Source organism: Hypanus sabinus, chromosome 4 (assembly GCF_030144855.1).
Source record: "Hypanus sabinus isolate sHypSab1 chromosome 4, sHypSab1.hap1, whole genome shotgun sequence".
In the NCBI taxonomy this organism is placed as follows: Eukaryota; Metazoa; Chordata; class Chondrichthyes; order Myliobatiformes; family Dasyatidae; genus Hypanus; species Hypanus sabinus.
The window spans coordinates 59,907,025-59,931,064 of record NC_082709.1 but is presented as its reverse complement, the minus strand read 5'-3'; the positions used below and the strand labels follow the sequence as shown (position 1 = coordinate 59,931,064).

Here is a 24,040-nt window from a genome sequence, read left to right as displayed (position 1 = left end):
AAAAGGAGGGTGCGACTTTGTACCCTTTGGCCCCTCAGAGTTGTGTTACATTCGTAACAGTATCCCCAGGTATTTGTAATCCTCCACTATGTCCACACTGACCCCTTGGATGGAAACAGGTCACCGGTGCCTCAGCCCATCTCAGGTCCACCACCAGCTCCTTAGTCTTTTTTACATTAAGCTGCAGATGATTCTGCTCGCACCATGTGACAAAGTTTCCCACCGTAGCCCTGTACTCAGCCTCATCTCCCTTGCTGATGCATCCAACAGTGGTAGAGTCATCAGAAAACTTATGAAGGTGGCAAGACTCTGTGCAGTAGTTGAAGTCTGAGGTGTAGATGGTGAAGAGAAAGGGGGACAGGACAGTCCCCTGTGGAGCCCCAGTGCTGCTGACCACTCTGTCTGACACACAGTGTTGCAAGCGCACGTACTGTGGTCTGCCAGTCAGGTAATCAATAACCCATGACACCAGGGAAGTATCCACCTGCATCACTGTCAGCTTCTCACTCAGCAGAGCTGTGCGGATGGTGTTGAACGCACTGGAGAAGTCAAAAAACATGACCCTCACACCTTCAAATCCACAATGGACTACCTCAAGAGGCACAAGCTGAAGGTTTTGCCATGGCCCTCACAGTCCACCGACCTAAACATCATCAAAAATCTGTGAATAGACCTCAAAAGAGCAGTGCATGCAAGACGGCCCAAGAATCTCACGGAACTAGAAGCCTTTTGCAAGGAAGAATAGGTGAAAATCTCCCAAACAAGAATTGAAAGACTCTTAGCTGGCTACAGAAAGCGTTAACAAGCTGTGATACTTGCCAAAGGGGGTGTTATTAAGTATTGACCATGCAGGGTGCCCAAACTTTTGCTTCGGGCCCTTTTCTGTTTTTGTTATTTTGAAACTATAAAAGATGGGAATAAAAAAAAGTAATCTTGCTTAAAATATTAAAGAAATGTGTCATCTTTAGCTTAATGCCTTTTGGAACTCAGGTCATCTTTTATTTGCTTAGCAATTCACAGTAACAGAAATTTTGACTAGGGGTGCTCAAACTTTTGCATGCCACTGTATGTGTCCAGGAAATTCTGTCATTCCCTAGTTTGTCCTGACAGCCTTTTGGCACAGTATTAGCCAGTTTCCCAATACCTCGTGAGCCCAAGAAAGATCTTTAAGCAATTGAGTGGATCACAACCATCTCTGCTTGACGTATACTTCCTTTTTCGTGACTCAAACCTTTCATTGCCCAGGGATCTCTAATTCTGCCTCACTTGCCCTCCCTCTTAGCAGGAACATGTTGATCAAGAACTTTCCTATATCACTTTTAAAAGGTGTCCACTTGACAGATGACCCTGTACCTGCAAACAGAGTGTCCGAATTAACTTCTGCAAATTTCTGTCCGATGTCAAAATCAGTCATGCTTCACTTTAGGACATTAACTTTTGAACCAATCCTATCTCATTTTAGTGCCTATTTTAAAACTAATGGAATTATGGTTATTGGTCCCAAAGTGTTCCTCCAATCTCACTTCAGTGAATTGCACAGCCTCCTTTCCCAAGAGGAGTCTGAGTGTTGTTTTCTCTCTGGTAGAGCCACTTACACACTGCTGGAGACATCTTACTGGACACACTTTTAAGCAGTTATTAAACTTAAGTTAACTAATTCAGTTTTCAGTTGCATTGCTGTGTAATTTGTTTTGTTTGAATTTTGAGGCTTGGTTATTAAGAAAGATCAAAACCCTTGTATTGTTAAACCCAAATTTAACAACTAGCATCTGTTAATTAGCAGTGATTTGAAAAATATTGTGAATGTGGCTTAGTTCTTCATGACTAGCAATACATTAAAAATATAAGTCTGCAAAGTCTGGGGTCTGGATCTTTTGGGCAAATTTAGTTCATGAGTTAATAACTTTGAATTTCATTTGCATAGTAATTATCTGATGAGAATGTATGATGATTTCAGATAACAAATGAAGTATCCTTTAGTGTTTGTGCCAAATAGTTCATACTTCAAAGCAAATAATCTGTGAATCCAGTGATGTGTTTATCAGGAGCGCTGCATATGCAGGGCCCTTAGTATTATTAAAGATCCCACCCATCTATCCAGCATCCTCTTTGATTTTCTACCATCAGACAAGAGACTCCAATGTTAAAAAAACTAGAATAGTCAGGATGGGTAAGTTTCTTCTCTCAGGCCATTTGGCTTCTGAACTCCCTGCTGCATCATAGTTAAAGTGTCACTGGCTAATCTGTTCCATACCTTACAGTATTTAATTTATGTGTGATTAATCTGTAGATTTTATCCTTGCTTTCGCAAGTTATTGTGTGCTATGTGTACTACTGTGATTTACATCACATTTTGGAGAAACACTGTCTCGTTTCTATGTGCATTAACTGATTATATACTTCTATATAGTTAAATGACAGACGATTGTGAGCATGACTTTTGTACATGTGTGCATGACTTTTGTACATGTGTATGGCTGAGTGATTTCCACTGTAGAATATGTACTAAGAGCAAAATTTAAATCTCTCTGATCTTAAAAGATCCAATAGATTTATATATTGGGATGACAACAGTTTGTTATGAAGCATAAAGCAGAATTTATTATTTGGTCTTTTTGATCTGATTCTCAAACATAAAGAGACAACTCGAACATTAATTCACCAACCAGCAGAAAAGGTAGTAACGCCACACCCATCCCTCCAGTGCTCTTCAGTTTTTGGGCTGGGAGACATTCACCTTTTCTAGAAGTCTCTTGCACAACAAAAATTATATTTAAGTAGTATTATTAAATAAAATAGAAAATTATAATTATTTCTAGATTGAAGATGTGCAAGATTTCAGCAAATTGCATGTTAAAATTCTTGAGCATTAGTATTAAGGATCCAGTTCTTTTTGCAGATTAAGAACACTGAAAGATCTCAATTATTAGTAGATCTTCTACCTATGCAATACTTTGGTGTGCTTACCCTACATTCTTTGATTTATTTAATGTAGATCTTTCTTGCAGATACAGCACAAGTGAATCTGCACATCTGTCTCAGAACATTAGAGAGTACAGCACAGGACCAGGCCTTTCAGCACATGATTTCTAGAGTGGGGACTATTGTTGAGGTGGATGACCTGCCTGGGGGAGGGGGGAGGTGGGGTGGGGGAAACTGGGTCTCTGGCATTGTTCCTCCAAAGAGAAATGAGGTGATGAGGACTGCAGCAGTTACAGGAAATTCCATAGAGGAATAGCTACGAGGTTCTTTGGACCCAGTAGATATACCCAGATCATATGTTGCCTCCTCGGTGCCAAGGTCAGGGATGTCTCGGATCAGGTCCATGGCATTCTAAAGGGGTGGGTGAGCAGCCAGAAGTCTTGTTAGATATTGTTTTCAATGATGTAAGTAGGGAAGGAGAGCAGGTCCTGAAGAGAGATTTTAGGGAGCTAGATAGCTGAATTGCAGGACTCCCAAGGTAGTAATCTCTGCCACTCGCCAGTAGGGGAAGAATAGGATGACTTGGCAGATAATTTCGAGGCTGAGGAACTGGTGTAGGGGATAGGTTTTCAGATTTCTGGAACATTGGGATCTCTTGTGGGGAAGGTATGACCTGTACAAAAGGGACAGCTAAATGTACAGTACGGTATCTATATGGTACACCTGAACCTGAGAGGGACAGATATCCCCTCTAGAGTTGTTTGGGGGGGGGGGCTTAAACTAATTTAGCAGGGGGATGAGAACCAGAGTGATAGGGCTGAGGATGGGGCAGTTGGTTTACAAACAGGCAGTGTGTTGTGAGACTGCTAGCAAGGAGAGGCTGATGATGGGGCAAAATTGCAGTCAATGGAATGAGTTGCAATGTAAAAAGGGGTAGAATCAAAAAGACTGAATACAGGACTGAAGGTGTTAAAGTATGCAGTATAAGTTTGATGAACTTGTACCACAGGTTGCCATGTATGACGTTGTGCGCATCAAAAAATTGTGGCTGCAGGAAGCTTAATGTCCAAGGATACACATTGTATCAAAAGGACAGGCAGGTAGGCAGGGGGTGTGGGATGGCTCTATTGATAAAAAAATGGAATCAAATCATTAGAGGTGACAAAGGATTAGAAAAAAATAGATTTATTGTGGGGAGTGCTAAGAAACTACAAGGGTAAAAAAACCCTGATAGGAGTTATATACAGATCTCCAACTTGGGAATTACAGATATAGAAAAACAGTGGGTGATTTTAAAAAAAGCATTAAAAAAAGGGCAATGTTATGTTAGTCGTGGGGGATTTCTAATATGTAGACAGATTGGGGAAAATCAGATTGTTGCTGAATCCCAAGAGGAGGAATTTGTAGAATGCCTATGAGATGGCGAGCAGCTTGTGGTAGAGCCCACTAGGAGATCTATTCAGAATTTGCTGTTACTCAATGAACCAGAATTAATTAGAGAGCTTAAGGTAAAGGAACCTTGGGGACAGTGATCATAATACAATAGAATTCACCCTGAAAGTTGAGAAAGAAAAGCTAAGTCAGATTTATCAATATTACAGTGGAGTAAGATGTGGGAGAGGCGCTGGCCAAAATTGATTGAAAGGAAACACTAGCAGGGATGATGGCAGAGCACCAGTGGCTGAAGTTTCTGGGAGCAATTTGGAAGGTACAGGATAGATAGATCCTAAGGAAGAAGTTGCTGTCTCTTTTATGGCTAGGAGTGTGCTGTTGCTTAAATGGAAGAATGCTGCTCCATCTAATCACGTTCAGTGGTTATGGGACGTTATGGCGTGCTTAAATTTAGAAAAGATTCGTTTTCAATTTCTGAATCTAACCAAGATTTTCAAAATTTGTGGGGACTGTTTTTGAATTATTTTCAAAACCTTTGATTTCCCATTAAAGTACAGATGCTGGTTAAAAGCATATTTCACTATCTGATAAGTTTTATTTTCCTGTTTTTTTCCCTTACCAAGCAGCTTTGGCTTTGGTAGTTATTCATATTCTCAACATACAAATTAATCTAATCTACATGAATTATAGGGTAAGGAGTTCGTTAATGTTATTCAAATATGATGTATTTGGTATTATATCTTTTGTTTTATGATGTGTATTTTCTTGAACTCTATTCTTCTATGTAGAAATTAATAAAAATATTGAAAAAGAAAGGAAGAAATTGCAGGATGATGTAACTGTTGCTGACAAGAAAAGTTAAAGCCATCATAAAAGCTAGAGAGGGCATATAATAGAGCAAAAATTAGTGGGAAATTAATTGGGAAGCTTTTATAAACCACATAAGGCAACTAAAAAGGATCATGAAGAAGGAAAAGATGAAATATGAAGGTAAAATGGATGGTTATATTAAAGAGGATACCAAAGGTTTCTTCAGATATATAAAGTGTAAAAGAGAGGCAAGAGTAGATATTGGACTGCTGGAAAATGATGCTGGAGAGGTAGCAATGGGAGACACGAAAATAAGTATTTTGCTCTATTTCTCTGTGGAAGACACTAGCAGTTTGCCTGAAGTTCAAGAGTGACGACAGAAGTCAGTGAAGTTGCCTTTACTATGGTAGAGGTGCTTGGAAAACAAAGGTCTGCAGATAAAGATAGATAAGTCACTGGAACAGAAGGTCTACACCCCAGGTTTCTGAAATAGATGGCTAAAGACATCAGTGGATTCTGGCATGGTTTCTGAGGACTGGAAAATTGCAAATGTCACTCTAGTAGTCTGACCTCAGTAGTTGGGAAGCCCTTTTTGGATGGCTGCTGGTGACTAGTGGTGACTGCTTTTTACATTATATGCTAAGGATTTGGATGATGAAATTGATGGCTTTGTGGCCAAGTTTGCAGACACTACGAAGATACGTGAAGGAGTAGGTAGTGTTGAAGAAGCAGAAAGGGTACAGAAGGACTTGGACAGATTAATAGAATGGGCAAAGAAGAGGCAGACGGAATGCAGTATTGGGAATTGCATGGTCATGCACTTTGGTAGAAAAAAATAAAAGCATAGACTCTTTTCTAAATGGTGAGAATTTTTTTTTAAACCTATGGTGCAAATTGACTTGAGGGCCCTTGTGCAGGATTCCCTTAAGGTTAATTTCCAGGTTGAGTCGGTGGTGATGAACGCAAATGCATTGTGAGCATTCACTTAGAGAGGACTAGCAAGGATAACATTGAGGCTTTGTAAGGCACTGGTAAGGCCTCACTTGTAGTATTAGCAGTTTTGGACCTCTTATCTAAGAAAGGATGTGCCAACATTGGAGAGGATTCAAAGGAGGTTCCCAATAATAATTCTGGAATTGAAAAGCTTATCTTATGAGGAGTGTTTGTTTGCTATGGGCCTGAGGAGATCTCACGTTGAAAGACCTCAGTGGAGTGCATGTGGAGAGGATGTTTCCTATGGTGCAGGCATCTAGGACTAGATGCAACAGCCTCATTATAATGAGTCCATTTGGAACAGAGGTGAGGGAGAAATTTCTTTAGCCAGAGAATGGTGAACCTATGAATTCGTTGCCATAGCCAGCTGTGGAGGCCACATCATTAGGTATATTTAAGGCAGAGGTTGATAGATTCTTGATTGGTCAGGGCATGAATGGACATGAGGAGAAGGCAGGAAATTGGAGCTGACAGAGAAATGGATCAGCCATGATGAAATGAAGGAGCAGACTCGATGAGCCAAATGACCTAATTATGCTCCTATATCTTATGGTCATACGGTTACTTGAGCAACAGTGTTAACAATCTGCTAACAATGTGGGCAAAGTTGCAAATTCAGATTCTCCTGACATGACAGTGATGAGACCAATCCTTGTTTTCTGATGTCGCAAATTATGTGTTACAAAACATGTTTTTGTTTTCTTGTAGCTGACCTTTGCCAAGTTTTGTTTATATACTAAAACTGATCCAATATCTGACTGTTCAGAAATTCTGATGGTCTGGCTTTGGGATGTCCTCATTAGTCCAGAATATGAGATTATGGTCCAAGGTTCAAACTGGGTGTATAGGCAAAGCTAGAGGACTGGTGTACAGCTGAAGCTGGCTTAAGTCTGGAACTGATCAGGTCATAAATATTGATAGGATTGTGACTGAAGTTGGGTCAGGATTGCTTGTGTGTTTACTGTTTCCTTAAAGCAGCAGATTTATTAGAATATTTATTACACTGACATGTAACATCATTTTAAAAAGAGTGAAATAGAACGGTTATTTGCAGTAGCGATGTACAATAATCTGGAAAATTTGCCAATCCAATGCTCCCAAAATTCCGAGTCAGAACAAATTACAATGTCATGAATTTTTTTTTTGTTGCTGCACCAGATTATTGGAATTTACCCATATACATTACTAATTCTAATGAATTTCCTAAGTGCCAAGGTTTTGGCAACAGTGTTGATATCAAGCTGCTCCATATTTGGGAAATTTCTTCTGATCTAATTTTGGGTATGATGTATGCAAGATGACAAAGCTGAGGGAGTGGAAGAGTTCACAGAAGCATTTGATAGAGATTGTGGAATATCTTCAGTGTACACATTGAGCCTAATTTTCTGTCTTCAAATGATATCATTGGCATTTGAGAAATAGAAAGGTACTAAGGATAGATTCTTGGAGATCTGATTGTATATCTTCATGGGAATGATGATGAGAGAAGGCAGACCAAGCTGATGTCCTGTCTGAATCTTAGTATAAAAATGGAACTATTCATTCTATTTATTAATTACAAAACTCTCATAAAGACACTTCTACATCTGTACCTATTTGATTGTAAGACCTGAGGTTTCCTTAAAAATTGAACAGGCTAGTGATAAATTTGGTTTGAATAACTAATATTAATAGCTTCATTATGTCTTGCATTTGACATTTTCATATAAGAAATTATGACTTATTTTATAATGATTTTCAAATCAAATTATTGTCAAATTATTATGGTCAGTTATCCTTATACAATTGTGTTAACAAAATTATTTAGATTTCTGCTGATGCTTTTCTTTGACAACGTGGAACAATAACTCAATTTATTATTTTGGTTTAAGATTTGAAAAGAAATTAGTCTTAATTCCAAATATCACAGTATTCTGCTCATGAGGCTTTCTCCAAAATATTAGGCCAAAAACTTTTGGCTGAGTGAGCTCCTGACTTACCATTTGCTTATCCAGCATTAATACAGGGAAGTAAAAACCTGATTCCAAATAATGGTGGCCTGTATGATGGATAGGTCCAAACATTTGGTGAAACTAAAACTTAAGTTAATTGTTGTTTAATTGCTGTTTTTCAGACTGCAAGTGTTTTTGCAGTGTGGTTGTAACTGTATGAAGCAGTGCCACCTAGTGACAGAAAAGAGGAGCGCCAAGTGGTAGTTCTGTAAATATGAAAACTGAGAACTTGGTTGAAAAAAAATCATCATTTTCATGAAATTTGACCGGACAGTTTCAATCTGATCACCTGCACTAACTTCTGTGCAGCATTCCATTGAGCTTCTTTTCAGTCACAGTGTTGGTGTAGTGCATCTTCGTCTTCTTTTAATTTCCTTCCTGGTCAGGTGACCTGCACTTTTTTGAACAGCTATAGTCTTTCTGGTTAAAGTACCTTTTCAGTCTTGTTGAGGGAAATCCAGGATTTAGGTCCCGTTACAATGATATATATTTCTAAGTCAGATGGTGTGCATTCTTGAAGGAGAACATATAGGCAGTCACCGAAGCTCTTACTCTTTAGTGATACAAGTCGAGTATTTAGGAGTGATCTTAGAGAACCTTAAATGAGCAACAGCATTTTGTAGTTGGTTTAAATTACATATGCTAGTCATGGGGAAAATAAATGTGGATGGAATACCAAAAAGCAGGTGATTTTTTTTCCCTGAATGGTGGGAATTTCTTGAATGTCTTTTGGGCTCTGCCTACTCAGGCAGTTGAAGGGTATTTAAATACACTCTGTTTCTGAATGGTGGAAAGGCTGTGGACTATCAGAGATACTTGTAGCTACAATTTTTGTGTCACTGATCCATTTTAGATGCATATCTATGATAAACCAGGATGTTAAAAACCCACAGGTTTTAAGTAAGGTGTGACTAGCCATTGGACTATTTACCTCTTTGATTCCCATTGATTTTAGTATTTTGTGGGTAATGCCATACATAGTTAAATGTTGCCTTGATGTCAATGGATCCACTCTCCCCTCAGCTTTGGAATTCAACTTTTTGGGCCATGTTTGGACAAAGCTTGTGATGTCAGCTGGAACTGAGGGTTATCATTAAGCAAGTGCGACTTGATAATACGGTCAGTGTTGTCTTTCATCACATTAAGTCAGGTTAGATTTCAGATTCAGATTTAGTTTACTGTCATTTATAAACCACAAATACAATGCAGTTAAAAAATGAGACAACATTCTCCAGAATGATACCACAAAAAAGCACAAAACAGACCACACAAGAAAAACCACATAACGTTTGGTAATCCCCAATCCAGAGTCCGGACAGGCTGCTGCGTATCGATATCGCATGTTCTTAGCATGTTCCCTAGAAAGGAACTACAAACCCATCAGACAAAACTAAAGCTACAAGACCTACACAGAACCACATAGTTACATATAGTTATAGTTAACATATAGCTTCAACAGTGCAGACAATACCATAATTGATAAAAGACTAGCTGACAAAGACCACATAATTATAACACATAGTTTCAACAGTGCAAAGCAATGCCATAATCTGATAAAGAGCAGTCCATGGCACGATTTAAAGAAAGTCTCAAAGTCCCGACAGTCCATCATCTCACGCAGACGGTAGTAGAAAAACTTTTCCTGTCATGAACCTCCAGCGCCGCAGCTTGCCAATACAGCACTCTGGGAGCCCCGACCACAGCCTCCGAGTCCATCCGAAAACTTCGAGCCTCCGACCAGCCCTCTGACACCGAGCACCATCTCTGCCGAGCGCTTTGACCCCGGCACCAGCTGCCAAGCAACAGGCAAAGCCGAGGATTTGGGGCCTTCCTCCTGGAGATTCTCCGATCACACAGTGGCAGCGGCAGAGAAACAGGCATTTCAAAAGTTTCACCAGATGTTCCTCTGTGCTTCACACGTCCGTCTCCATCAAATCAGGATTGTACACAGCATCCTACATGACAGATTACAGATATTCATTCCAAAGTGGCCGCTTCACGCTGCGTCTTTTGTAAGAACAAAATCTTACATGTTTGTTCTACTATCTGTGAATAGAATATGTGATTAGGTATTTGTCAATGTTGTGACTATGCTCGAATGGCTATTTTGGAGGTGTGGCTGATCTTGGAGCTAGGTCTTCAATACTGCATCTGGGATGATGTCTGGCATTGCTAGTTCCTGATATTCTAGAATTGACTGGAGACTGGCTTCTTTAATGGTAGGGATCTGATGTGGAAGCTGAGAGAGATCATGTACTGAGCACTGATTGAATGTGATTAGAATGTCCTTGGGGCTGCCTCTTCACATCAGCTGTTCAACTGTCCACTAGGTTTGACAGGACAGTAGGAGGTTCCCTTGTGACCCCTTGTGAGATTGTTTAGCTCTGCACACTGTTTAGCCTTTTTCAGGGTTGCTGTCCAGTATTAATAATTACCCTGAATTGTTGAGTATGGGTCTTCAGTTGGAATAGAAACTCTATGTTCTGTAAGGGGGTGCAGCTAAAGAATGCAGTGCACCCTGACTTGCCCGTTTCCTCTTTATTTGTGTTCCAGCAGCAGTATGGTGGCCTTGTATGCTATTGTGGTTGTTTTGCAGACAGGTCTTTTGGGGTCTGAAGTCCTCCTCTACAATTACATAACAAAGACATTGCAGTTATGATGATCTCTGCAGTATTTGCAGTCAAATCAACAACAGTATGATTCCAGTGGCACAAGCAAGTTTTACCAATAGCTGCTTGGCACCAGTGTTTGACTTTTTACATGCATATGAATAAGTCTAATTTAATGTTACGGTGGCTTTAACTGCAAACTATTTCACCTCTGTGTGCCTTTAGCATCATACTTATTGTGGAAATGGAACACTTTCAATTGTTTTTGTGATAATTTTTCAGGTAAGCATATGCAGACATCCCACCTCTCCTGGGAGTTCCAGTAGTCTCCCGCATATCGATTGCGGCTCCCTGACGCCCGCAAATTATATACTATATCCCGGAAGTCGATTTTTTTTTGTGAGAGACCAAGCGAGCAAGAGAGAGAGAGAGCGAGAAGAGAGAATGAAAGAGCTCGAGAGGGAGAGCGAGAGAGTGAATGAGAGGAGAGAGAGGGGGAGAGAGAGTGAGAGAGCTCGCGAGAACGAGAGAGAAGAGAGGGGGGAGAGAGCGAGAGAGAAAAGAGAGAGAGAGTGAGAGCAAGAGAGAAAGCGAGAGAGAAGAGAGAGCTCGAGAGAGAGGGAGTGAGAGTAAAGGAGAGCGGGAGGGAGAGAGCACGAGAGAGAAAGGGAGAGAACGAGAGCTTGAGAGAGTGAGTGGGAGAGGGCAAGAGAGAGGGTAAGAGGATGGGAGCGAGAGGAGAGAGTGAGAGAGCAAAAGAGAAGGGAGAGAGTGCGAGCGAGAAGAGAGTGAGAATAGAGAGAGGGGAAAGAGCTCGGGAGTGAGAGAGAGAGAGAGAGCAAGAGAGCTCGAAAGAGAAAGCTCGGGAGGGGGAGGGAGAGAAGAGCGAGAGAGGAAGAGAAAGAGAGAGAGCGAAAGAGCGCACCATGGCAGAGTGTTCCAAGAAAAAAGAAAATATAAAACATTCTTCACCCCAGACTGCACTAAAGTGTAGCCCTGCCTAATAGGGGTAAAAAAAATAATGACAGCGTTGCTTGCTGCACTGTTTGCAACAGTGACTTTTCTATTGCCCACGGTGGGTTAAAATGTAAAAGACATGTTGAGGTGAGTTTAACAGGTGTCATTTGTTCATTAGCATAACTAACGCTATTTAAACTAGCTGGCTAGCTGCTAAGGAGCTACTCTATTGCAGACATCCCACCTCTCCTGGGAGTCTCCCGCAAATTGATAGTGCTACCTCCTTGAAATGAGTTTTTGCAGGGTGGGATGTCTGCATATGTTACAAAAATACTGCATCTAATCTCTTTGAGTTTGTAATTGTTGACCAGAGGGGGGAAAAGGATTTTCCTCATCTGTTTATTTAATTACAGAAATTTATATAATGTTCAAAATGGTTGAACAATATTTAAAGTATTTAAAACTTGCTTCGTACTCCCTTGATTACAAGAACTATTTCCGAAGCCTAATCTTGCTGATATGTTTATCTATGACTAAGAATATTTATCTAGCTATTTTTCCCATCCAACTCTAGCCTTTGTTCTTGCTTTCTTTACCTACTTTTCCTAGTCTTTGTTTATTGGTTTGCTGTTTATGACTAATGTGTGTAAAAATTGTTTCTTTCATTCTTTCTGTAGGCTCTTATGGTTGCCAATCATGTTGCATAATTTGAAAAAGGGTTTTTGAAAAGCTAAACTAGTGGTGGCTATTTTGCAGATTATTTAAATGATTTTCATTTTTATACTTTAATGTGTATTTTTAATCAAACTTGTAATTTGATAAACACATACAAAAACATTTTCAAAAGATTAAATATGTATTGATTTTTATTGGCAGGGATTGTTTTTTTTATTTACCTGGATAATCCTGATAATATACATGAATCTGGCAAAGGATTTGATGAAGTCATTTCTGGTGATGAATGGATAAACCAACTGTAGGCCAGAAGTATTCAGTGCTTTCCTCGAGAGAAGTCCTTTGGCTGTGTGTCCATTATCCTTTCATTTGGTGTCTTGAAATAATTGTTTGCACTAACATCCTTATGAAAATGTTGGCATTGTTGTACTGCCTGTAACACTCTTTCTCCCTCCTTTATTTTGCTGTGTGATGTGTTTGTCTCGGTCTCTGCATCTGTTTCCTCATGCTAGTTCAGATGTAGACATGGCTGTTTTAATTATACTTTAGCTGGCTTCTGGCAAGCTTCAGTTCTTGGGGTTATTTTGTTGTTTTTCTTCCTGCAGGACTCAAAGGTTAAATGTTCATGTTTTCCTGTTATTCAGGATGCCTAGTTGACACAAAGGCAGTTCTATTTAGGCAGTTATCAAATTTCCAGTAATTTGTGTTTTCTAATTTGTTTCTTCCTATGTTCAGTATGCATGTTAATGACAGGGTCATTAAACTTCATGAAGCTAGATTGCTGTTATTTTGAGGCTCTGTGGAGAACTATCTTCTAAGATGAATTTCCTTATGAGGAAAAGAATGATCAAACAACAGCATGATTGTGCAGAATATAGTATTCTGAATATTGAAAAAATACTCTTTCAGGCAGTTTCTCGACATTAAGTATTGTGTTTCTAACCCAATGTATTTAAAATGCTAGAGGAATTCAGCAGATCAGGCAGCATCTCTGTAGAGCAATGAACAACTTTTTAGGCTGAGACTGTTCTGATGAAGGGTCTTGGTCTGAGATACCAACGGTTCATTTCCCTCCAGAGATGTTGCCTGACTTGCTGAGTTTCTTCAGTACCTTGTGTGTATTGCTCAAGATTTTCAGCATCTGCAAATTCTCTTGTGTCTAGGTTTCTATCCAAAATTTCTCTGGGTGGCTGGGTAGCTTGGTAGCTGGTGTATTACTTCCATTTGTTGTGAGTTTCTATGTGCTTAGAAAGTGGACTTGCCATTCCCTTTGCCATCCCAAAATCCCCATCTCTACTTTGAGCAGCCTTTGTCCAAGAATTTTATAAGTTGGTGGGGATATCATACTTTTTCAAGTATGTTTCCAGGAGAGCCTTGAATATCTTTTTTGCCTTTAATCGCCTGGTGATACTGTGATGGAATTTGGAATAGAAGCTACCTTGCAAATTACTGAATGTAATTGGATCCACAGTGCTGGGAATGTCGGCCTGGAAGTTGGCACAGCTTTTGGTTTGCTTGGCCAGCCTTTGATTTGTTTATTAATACACTATTCATATTGTAGCATCTAATGTAAAAAATCAGTTGATTTGAAGGATTTTGCAGATTCTGCATTAGTGGTATCTCTATAATACTTTGAGATAGTCTAAGATTCAGGAGTATAGGAGAACAGGGATCACTGCTGCCTCTTAGCCAATCAAGCTTTTGCAGTTTTGAGGTCTTGGATCTTCAAGCACCTTTTTTTCACAGTCATAGGTTTGTGGTGATGCACTGAGGCCAATGTTGAATTTCCTTATCAGTGTCTGCCTTCATTGAGAGCTTCATCATGCCACACAGCTATATTTTTAATCCACAGGTGTACAACATACCCAGAGTTGATATAGACTAGAGTTGAGCAAGGCTGTGTCATTTGCTCAGCACTCCTCTCAAATTTATTTCTATCTCGTCTTGAACTGATTTCTACTGGAGTGGAGCTAAAGGCAGAATGGGAAGCTGTTAAAATTGCACATCTCAGCTATATATGGGCTGTGGCTGCCCACGTGCTCATTCAGATACCCGAACCTCGAAGTTTATGTTGATTCATTCTGTGAAGCATGTGAAGTGCCTTGCACTAAATATCAACAAACCTAATGGGCTTCACTCTCAGATACCAAGACGTTCTTGGATATCAACAGTCAATGATGACAAGATCATGGAAAGGTTGGCCATGTTCCATATTTTGTGAGGCACTTCTCAATACTAAAAACACTTCTGTATAGTTCCTCATTAGATACAACGTATCATTCCTGAGGTTGGTGACAGAATTAGGCTGACAGTCACAGTTGTGATCAACGTTAAGGTACGACATAACTTTTGTGCCCTATGTCTCTGGGTTTTAAAATTCACAATTTCTATTCAGGTAAGCATTGCAATACCAATTTCTTTCAGCAAGGCAGTCTGGTCTCCCACATTCTGTCACTTGTGTTAGTTTTTATAATCCAATTCATTCAGGTTTACTGCTGCATGTTAGTGGTTTCTGACACAAATGATCACACCATAACTCTTACCAGGGCTTTTCCATGATCATTTAGCTATGTGGGAGAATTCGAAGACGGTTCCTTTCTTTTGTATTCAAATGTAGTTGGAGAATCAGTGTTCATTTTCTCTTCCACATAGGCACTGTTAACTTTGGTGTTTACCAGAAGTCTCTTCTTAATACTTTTCTAGCTATCAGAAACAGTATCAGTTTCCATAGGTTTACTGACAACAGCCAGCTCTTATTCATTTACATCTTCTTTAATCTCAATTGGCTGAATGTTTTTTTTCCCCCCCCATACCTGCTGCTGGAGAAACAAAAATGTCCTTCCAACAAAATACTGCAGGCACAAAGGCTTGTCCCTGGCATGTACTCTGTGACCAAGACATTGATTTAATTCTCCAGGAGATGATCTAAAATGGGATTGTTTGCAATATTTGATCCTGAGATGAGTGTGGTGCTATCAATACTGCATATTTCCACATCTGAAAAATTACCCTTGTCTGCCCCTGCAGCTCAAAGAATGCATTGGAATATCCTATTCTGTTAAAAGTATTTATATTCAAGTGCTTTTATTATTAGTCAGCTTTGAGAATAAATACATCTCTGGTATAAATTACTTTGTCTTTATAAACTTGAGCTTAAAACATACTTGATGTTGCCATGTAGAAACTATTGCTATAGGACCAAATTTTGTGAAACAATTATTCTCTCTCTTTACAGATTATTGGACCCAAGAAGTGTTTGGAAGGAAATGCGACCAAAAAGGTACTCAAAGTAGTTGAGACCGTTCAGATGCCAATTTTTGAACAGAAACATCTGTTGGATGTTTTGGAAGGGATTTTGGCAGTGTTATAAATTTGGTTTATTTAGACAGCACTGTTGGACATTTAATACCATTCTTTTGTGGTCTTTGGATTTTTTTTAAATCAAAGCTATTTTATTATTTAGTTAATATTGGCATCAGTTTTAATCTCAATCACCCTGTGAATCTGACAAATGGATGTATGCACTTGATCATTCTGGTTAAACATGTCAAATAAATTATTACTAACACCAAGGATTCTGGAGATGACTAAGCTATATTGCACAATTATTTTAAATTTCGGTTGAGCATTGAATATTCAGATCAGATCGGTTGAGCATTGAATATTCAGATCAGAGTAATTAGTGTTCACATTTCAAACGGAAGTTGTTGATAGAAACAATAGATTTTGGTCATGAGGTTTCATTTGGTTTCAGATGCAGGAATTGGTAGCGTAGCTAACTGACCTGTCCCCAGCGCATTCACCATCTAGATTGAAAAGTGAACAGATTCTTGGGTTGCATACACAATAACAAGGTGAAATAATGCCATGTCCACTGTGAAGCAGGCAATGTGGGTTTACGAGAGATATTAAGAGTGGCTGGAGTTCATTATTAAAGCACATTAGTGAACAGTTTGGGTTTTTGCAACAATCTGGAAGCTCTTAAAGTCATTGTTCAGAATTCATTTTTTTGTCAGTAGTATTTAATTTCACATCTTCAATGATGAATTTTGAACTTTTTTTAACAATTGAATAGATTCCAGTACCATATTCAACAGCATGTCCTGCTTTGGATATGTGGCAGCAATACTGGAACTTGGACATCTCACTTAGGCTGCTGTTTGTTTGCTAAAACTCAGTTAGTAACTCTCGCCTGAATCAGAAAGTTGTGGGTTCAATTGAGGCTGACTATCTGCATTGATGAGGAGCCATCTTTCATGAGTTGTTACACAGAGCCCTTTTTATCTTAGGTGAGCGTGAAACAAATTGTACAATACTTTGAAGAAGGATTTATTTAACCCTCTGTCAATGTCACTAAAATTGATTACAAGACAATTGTCACAAAAATGAGTGCACTCTAAAGAAACTGATTTACTGCTTTGGGAAATCCTGAAGAGTAAAAAGCTATGAAATTATACAGGTTCTGCAGCCCAATTCATCCAAGCTGATAAAGCTGCTTTCCTGAACTAGTGCCATTTGCCTGCATTTAGGCCATACCCCCTAAACATTTCCTAATCATATTCCTGTCCAAGTGTTCTTTACAAGTTGTAATAGTCACTTCCTTGGCAATACTTACTATCATCTTTGTGGAAAATTTTGTCCTTCAAGTCCCTTTAAAATCTTTGCCATCTCAGCTTAAACCTCTGCCCTATACTTTCCCTCTACCCTGGGAAAAAGACTGAGACCATTCACCTTATCTATGATTCTCATGATCTTATAAATCTCTATAAGGCCACCCTTTAGCTCCAAGGAAGTAGCCCTATTGTGTCCAATCTCCATGCCCTTGTTAATATCCTTGTGATCTGTTCTGTACCCTTTCCAGTTTAGTGGCACCTTTCCTATAGATAAGTGACCAGAACTGCACCCAGTTCTCCATGTCTGGCCTCAGCTATAATGTGATGTCTCATCTCTTGTACTCATTGTGTCATTGCATTGCGTTGGGTATATTTGCCTTCATTGGTCAGGCTGCAAGGTAAACATGCCAAATGCAAGTGCAGTATAAATTGAATAGCAATGTAAGTTTTTTTTCCTTTCACGTTTCAACATTCTCAATACCAAATTAATGCATTAACTTCATAACTTAATCTGCAAATTCATCATTTTAGACATTCTGCGTTCCATCTGCTGCACCAGTAATGTAATGTGTATAGAGCACGGAATGCCTCTATTTCCATGTTTCTTTCTTTCTTTATTTAAATACTGTCTGTGCATATTTGTTCTCTTTGGTTAATTTTGCACTTTGGCATAATACTGTCTTCCTCTGCTCATCACAGTGATCCCCTGCATTACAGGTGTGCGGGGGACAGGTAGTTGTGTTCCTAGAATGTTACCAATTTTCCGTAATGCACCTTCACATGATCTGCACATGCATCAAGAAATGTGAGTTGAAAAAAAGTTGTTTATTTATTTCCTTTCTTATAAATTCTCTAAGAGCTAATTGCCCTATTCACTGTGTGACTGTTTATTGGTCTGTCATGTGACATCACGGGATTGGACGATTTCGTGGGCTTGTCCATCTATCAACTAATATTTGAACTACTAATTCTGTGCGTGTGAACATGTTCATTGTTTCTGGATGACTGAGTCAAGCAGACCTACTCAGCTGCATTGGATACGATTAAAATTTCTTTTATAGTGACAGTGGCAACAAGGATTAAGTCTGTGACACTCTTTTGGAATACATGTTCACATTTGAACAATGAGCATAATTAGGAAACTTCACAATAACACTGAAATGTTTATGTTGAACATTTGGACTATTTTTTCCATAGCAAATGATAATACTAAGCCCAGTAAAAAAGCCAGCATCCTACTTAGTGTATGCGGTCTGAAAGCATACAACATCATCCCCATTTGCCCTCTTCAAAATCTTATGAGGAACTTGTGAGATTAATTGGGTCTCATTACAATCCTAAACCACCAATTACTGTGCAACACTTTAGATTTAACAATCGTATTCAATTAGAAAATGAATCAGTAGCATTGTTTGTTGCTGAATTAAGAAAACTTACTGAATTTTGTGACTTTGGAGCTGTTCGAGAAGATATGATACGGGTCCTGCCAAAGGTTTTCGACGCAAAATGTCAGCTGTACTCTTTTCCTAGATGCTACCTGGCCTGCTGAGTTTCTTCAGCATTTTCTATGTGTTGCTCAGATTTCCAGCGTCATTGGTTGTTGATGTGCATGATGTTCCCTGCCATACGTATTTCACTGCTATACGTATTTGAGGTAGAGCTTACATGAGTACAAGAATCTTTGAACCTGAGAGATTTTTCACAATGTGAACCCCTAGTAGTCAAAGTCTAAGAGCCTCACTACTATTGCACCACACAAAGAAGGCTTGTTCCAGTATACGAGGCTCCCATTTGGCATAAATTCATCTCCAGCAATATTCCAATGTACCTCTGAGTCCTGTCCGATACAGTAGCTTACTTATATGACGTTCTGATTATCGGGTTAACCTTGGAAGATCATCTGAATAATCTTATTAAAACCTTCTCCTGACTGATGCAACTTGCTGTCCAACTGAAGTGTGAGAAATAAACCCTTCTGGTAGCTCATGCAGAATACATGGGATTTTTCTTGGATTCCAAAGGTGTACATTCAATCAAAGAAAAGTTTTGTCCCAATCTTGAAGCCTCAGCACCAAGGACTATCCATTAACTTCACTCCTTTTTAGGCACATTTAATCATCATGCCAGATTTTTGCTTCACACGGCCACATTTCTGGTTCTGCTTAATGCCCTATTGAAAACAAAATATGAGGCGGCATTGGGATTAAACAGAGAAATCTGCCTTTCAGAAAGCCAAACAAATGCTGACTCAATCCCAAGCATCAAGGCACTTCTGACCCAGGTGTCAATAATTTTGTACTGTGATGCCTCCCTGTGTGGTGTTAACCCAGAAGGATACAGACGGTATAGAAAAACCTGTCATTTTTGCATCACACACCTGTAACCCAACTGAACAAAATTACTCATAGTTGGACAAGGAAGCACTGGCAGTTGTTTTGGGATCATGTGTTTTCACCATTACCTATACATCCGTCATTTCGAGATTTATATGGACCTCAAGCTGTTGATGGGATTGCTTGGTGAGAGCAAGGCAGTGCTGCAGATGGTGTCACCAAGTATGCAACAGTGGGCCCTATACCTGTCTGCTCATCAGTTCACGATACCTTACATTCCCAGTAGAAATAACTACATCACAGATCTCTTAAGGTGTCTTCTGTTATGTGAATATCCTTGCGAGTCAGAATTTCCAGGAGAATTGGTGCTACTGATGGACTGGGTCAACGCATCTCTGATCACTGCTTCTCAGGTAAAAGAAGAAACAGTGCAAGATATAATATTGGCACAAGTAAAAAGGTAGGAAGAAAGTGAATGGCCAACTAATGTGCCTGAAACTGTGCTATCCTATATCAGATGTCAAAACGAGCTTAACATATATGTTGGTTTTCTACTCTGAGGACGTTTCCACAAGAATACGATCCCATACCCTGGAAGACTTGCATTGTAGATACCCAGGAATATCACATATAAAGCCGTGAGCCTGCAATTACATTTGGTGGCCAAAAATTGAAGCAGTTGAGCTCATTGTTCGTGCATTTGACCCTTGCTAATGATCTTGACCTTTAAACACTCCCATACTTATGGTTCCATGGCATTGGCCCACCAAGCCCTGGAGGTTTACTCGTAGACTACGCAGGTCCATTGGAAGGTCACTTGCTATTGGCATTTGTTAATATGCATTTTAACTGGATCGAGGCTAAAGCAGTGAATATTTTAACCAGTTAGATGATGATAAAAACATTTTACACATGCTATTTTGTCTGCATTGAATCCCCGATACTGCAGTCTGGGATATTTGTCCTGTATTTACAAGTAAGGAATTCAAAATATTTTTACAAGATATTGGAGTTCGATTGCAACATATGCCCCCTGATCACCCATCATCAAACAAAATGGCTGAAAGAGCTGTTCAGACTGTCAAGCAGGGGATACAAAAGTTAAATCGGGACATACACACCAGGATCAACCAGTTTTTGTTCGAGTATTAAATAACCCCACAAACTATCACATGTTTCTCTCCATCTGAGCTATTGATGAGCCACAGGTTGAGTTTCCAATTTGATTTATTGCGCCCAAAGCCAGAAAAACCGGAAAGATAGGTAACAAGCAATGAAAGTGTGATACGATTCAAATATGAAACATCGGAACTTTGAGATGGGAGATCCAGTTTATGTCCACCTAAACCCTGAGAGCTGAAGGTGGATGAAAGGAGAAGTTGTGGTGAAAGAGGGCCAATGAGTTACTTCAGCACTTGAGAATGTAATATATGCCGCCGACAGCTAGACCACCTCTGGAAACGACTATGTGAATCTCTTATTCCAGGACAAGCTAGTGAACAGGACAGGTTAGCTCTGCAACCTACCAAAGAGGAATCCCCGGTTGAAAGCACTGAATTCGGACCAGCACTCGATCCTGGGGTTTCTGGATTGTGCCAATGAGACTGGACTGTGGGATATTATCAAGCTGGTTTCGCCTAAAAATTTACGGGTGGAGGGATGCCTTATCCACTGAGTAACTGTTTATTGGTCTGTCAAATGCTATCACAGGATTTGTCAATTTTTTTTCAGAATCAGGTTTATTATCACTGGCATGTGACATGAAATTTGTAAACTTGAGCAGCAGCAGTTCAATGCAATACATAATCTAGCAGAGTGAAAAATGTAATTATAAATGTAATAATAGTAAATAAACAAGTAAATCAATTATGTGTGTTGAATAGATTTTAAAAAGGTGCAGAAACAGAAATACTGTATATTTTAAAAAAAAGTTAGGTAGTGTCCAAAAATTCAATGTGCATTTAGGAAGCGGATGGCAGAGGGGAAGAAGCTGTTCCTGAAATGCTGAGTGTGTGCCTTCAGGCTTCTGTACCTCCTACCTGATGGTAACAGTGAGAAAAGGGCATGCCCTGGGTGCTGGAGGTCCCTAATAATGAACGCTGCCTTTCTGAGACACCTCTCCCTGAAGATGTCCTGGGTACTTTGTAGGCCAAGATGGAGCTGACTAGATTTACAACATTCTGCAGCTTCTTTTGGTCCTGTGCAGTAGCCCCCCACCCATACCAGACAGTGATGCAGCCTGTCAGAACGCTCTCCACGGTACAACTATAGAGGTTTTTGAGTGTATTTATTGACATGCCAAATTTCTTCAATCTCCTGATGAAGTATAGCCGCTGTCTTGCCTTCTTTGTGTAAGGGGTTTCTTCTTTTATGTTACTGCTATGGCGAATAAAATGGCTTCTTTGTTATGTTAAAAGTAAAAATGCTTCTTCATGTTAACTGCAGAGATAGAGAGCTTTCTCTCACAGCTTGTTTGGGTTATAATTACTGATAATGAGAATTGTATTCATTTGTTAACCAATTGGGACAGATGTTATTCTTTCTTGTGGGTCTGTAAGCTAGTGTTGCGCGGGCTTTTGGGGAGACAGCACGAGGGAGTTAGAGGGAGAAGATGCGATGTTGTAAGCTGAGCAACAGAAAAGACCCTGAGCGGGGGTCCGAGGCCCAGGGTTTTCGGCGAGGAGAGGAGATGAGGACAGATTCGTGTGGAGAGTCTGGTCAACCACTGTGGTTGGTCCCAGGCCGTGGGTCGAGGAGGTCGGAGGGGATCGAATGGTGGCAAGAAGACTTCATTAACTGAGCTCCAACGGTTGTGCACGAAATGGTTGGACTTTGATAAGTTTGGCGCCTTTTACTTTTCCTTTTATATTGTATCTTTATTTAAAGTACATAGTTCCAGTAAGATCTATAAAGTGTAATCATTTAATCGCATATGATATAATGTCTGTTATTTGGCGTGGTGGGGATATCACACTGCGCCTACACAAGCTAATTACCCAGTTTGGTGGGGCCGATGGCTGTTCCCCCTAGACGGAAGAGAATTGAGCGAGCCTGAGGACTTAACAGGGGGCTACCTTCTGGGGGCTCGTCCAGGATTGGATTCTTTGGAATTCTGTATGATCGCCCTCTTTAAATTATGCATGCTACGGAGACGAAAATCTGGTGTGTCTCTGTGTGATTGCTGGTTATCACTACATGCGTGTTGGGTGGGGTGGCTGTTGGTACCCTGGAGGTCATTGTTCGAGTTCAGACTAGCACTGACGAAATGGTGGTGGGACCATGGGCTGTCCATACTGTTAGGAGACAGAGGAAAGACTGGTTGAATGTTACAGCTATGGTAGGCTCCGCCCAGTTGTTGGAATAATGTCCAGCCCTAAAGGGGTGGAGCGGACCTCTCAGTTGTTAGGTGAGTGGCAGTGCTCGGTTGAGGGAAAGCGACAGGGATTGGTTGGAAGTTTGAGTAGGCGGGCTGGTGACATTGTTAGAACTGTCTGGTCCAATTACCTCAAAGTGACAGCTGCCAGTTATTGGAAAGCAGGGGAAAATACATTTGGTTCGACTGGAAGTCAAATGCCACAGCTGGGGGGCTTACCATATCTGTGGCAGGAGTTTGGTGGAAAGTTTTCAGGGTATCTTCTTTGGCTAGGGGGGAGATAAATTGTTTGCGGTGCTAGGGGGATCTGTCAAGGGGATCAGCCCCTCCCTCAGTTGTTCAGCTGACCAGAGAGGTGTCGGGAAACTTAGAGGAGGCCCAATGGGGGATCGGCTTGGGGTCTCTGGGGGAGCACGTTCCCAGCAATGTACCAAGGAACTCCCGAGAGGAACAGCCCCTATTCCTGAAGGCTTAGAGGGACCATGCACTCAGTTGTCGTTACGGATAGATGGAAGCCATGCTAAAGCCAACCTCGACACTGGGGCGCAGGTCAAGTTGCTGTACAGTTCATTTTACAACCGGTATTGGAAGCATTTACCCTTAACAACATTGAGGGCACTGGAGATTTGGGGTACCAGTGCCGGTGATTATCTAGACGACAGCTATTGGTCAGTGAAACTGGAGTTCTTGGAGGCCACTGTGGGGGTGACTGAGGTTCGTGAATTGTTAATGCTGATGTGTCCGGACATTGTTGAGACAGGCAGCGTTTTGATTCTGGAGGAGGTGCAGGGGGGCCTGCCAGGAGGAGGCGGGTGAGAGTTGCTTGGAGGCATTGTCTGTGCACCCAGTGTTTCAAGCTGCTTGTGAGGACGTGTGTAGCAGCATTGGGCCAGTACCAAATTCAAACGAGAGCTGGTGGTGGTATGGTCTGGGGGAAGTATCTGAGGGTGAGACCCTCTTAGTGGACACTCCGAAATACCATGAGGGAGGGGAGTTGACCGCTGAAGACACCTTGGTGAGAGAGAGGTCGCGGCGACTGGCCCCTGCAGCCGTGGAAGACGTAGGCAGTGTGTGTGTGGATTATAGGACTCTGAACAGGCGCACTGTCATTGATCAGAATACGGTCCTGAGGGCCGAAGAGGCAATGGCCTGTCTGTTTGGTGCAAAGTAGTTTAAGGTGCTGGATCTGAGGAGTGGATGTTGCCAGATCCCAATGAGTGAGGTCGACAAGGAGAAGACGGCGGTTATAGGTTCCCTGGGATTCTTCCGGTCCGAAAAGATGCCACAGGACATATCTGGAGCCCTTGCAACTTTCCCACGGGGCATGGGGAAGACCATGGGGGATGTGGAGGTGTTTGGAGTTTTGGCATAT

At 40.6% G+C, this 24,040-nt stretch overlaps 1 protein-coding gene across 4 annotated transcripts in view; it reads left to right on the top strand.

Annotated features, from left to right (window-relative positions):
• Positions 1 to 24,040, top strand: part of LOC132392805 (double-stranded RNA-specific editase 1-like) — a 351,001-nt gene that overhangs the window by 89,585 nt on the left and 237,376 nt on the right. The window contains exons 1-3 of one of the 4 annotated variants that reach the window (XM_059967197.1): positions 11,125 to 11,821; positions 15,585 to 15,629; positions 17,680 to 17,767. Coding sequence is in view for 3 of the 4 variants with exons in the window: in XM_059967200.1 (XP_059823183.1) it covers positions 14,476 to 14,545; positions 15,585 to 15,629 (115 nt within the window). In the remaining variant the exon portion in view is untranslated. Of the gene's footprint in view, positions 1 to 11,124; positions 11,822 to 14,169; positions 14,546 to 15,584; positions 15,630 to 17,679; positions 17,768 to 24,040 lie in introns of those variants that run through there. The other 3 variants (XM_059967201.1, XM_059967200.1, XM_059967199.1) reach the window with 3 other exon arrangements.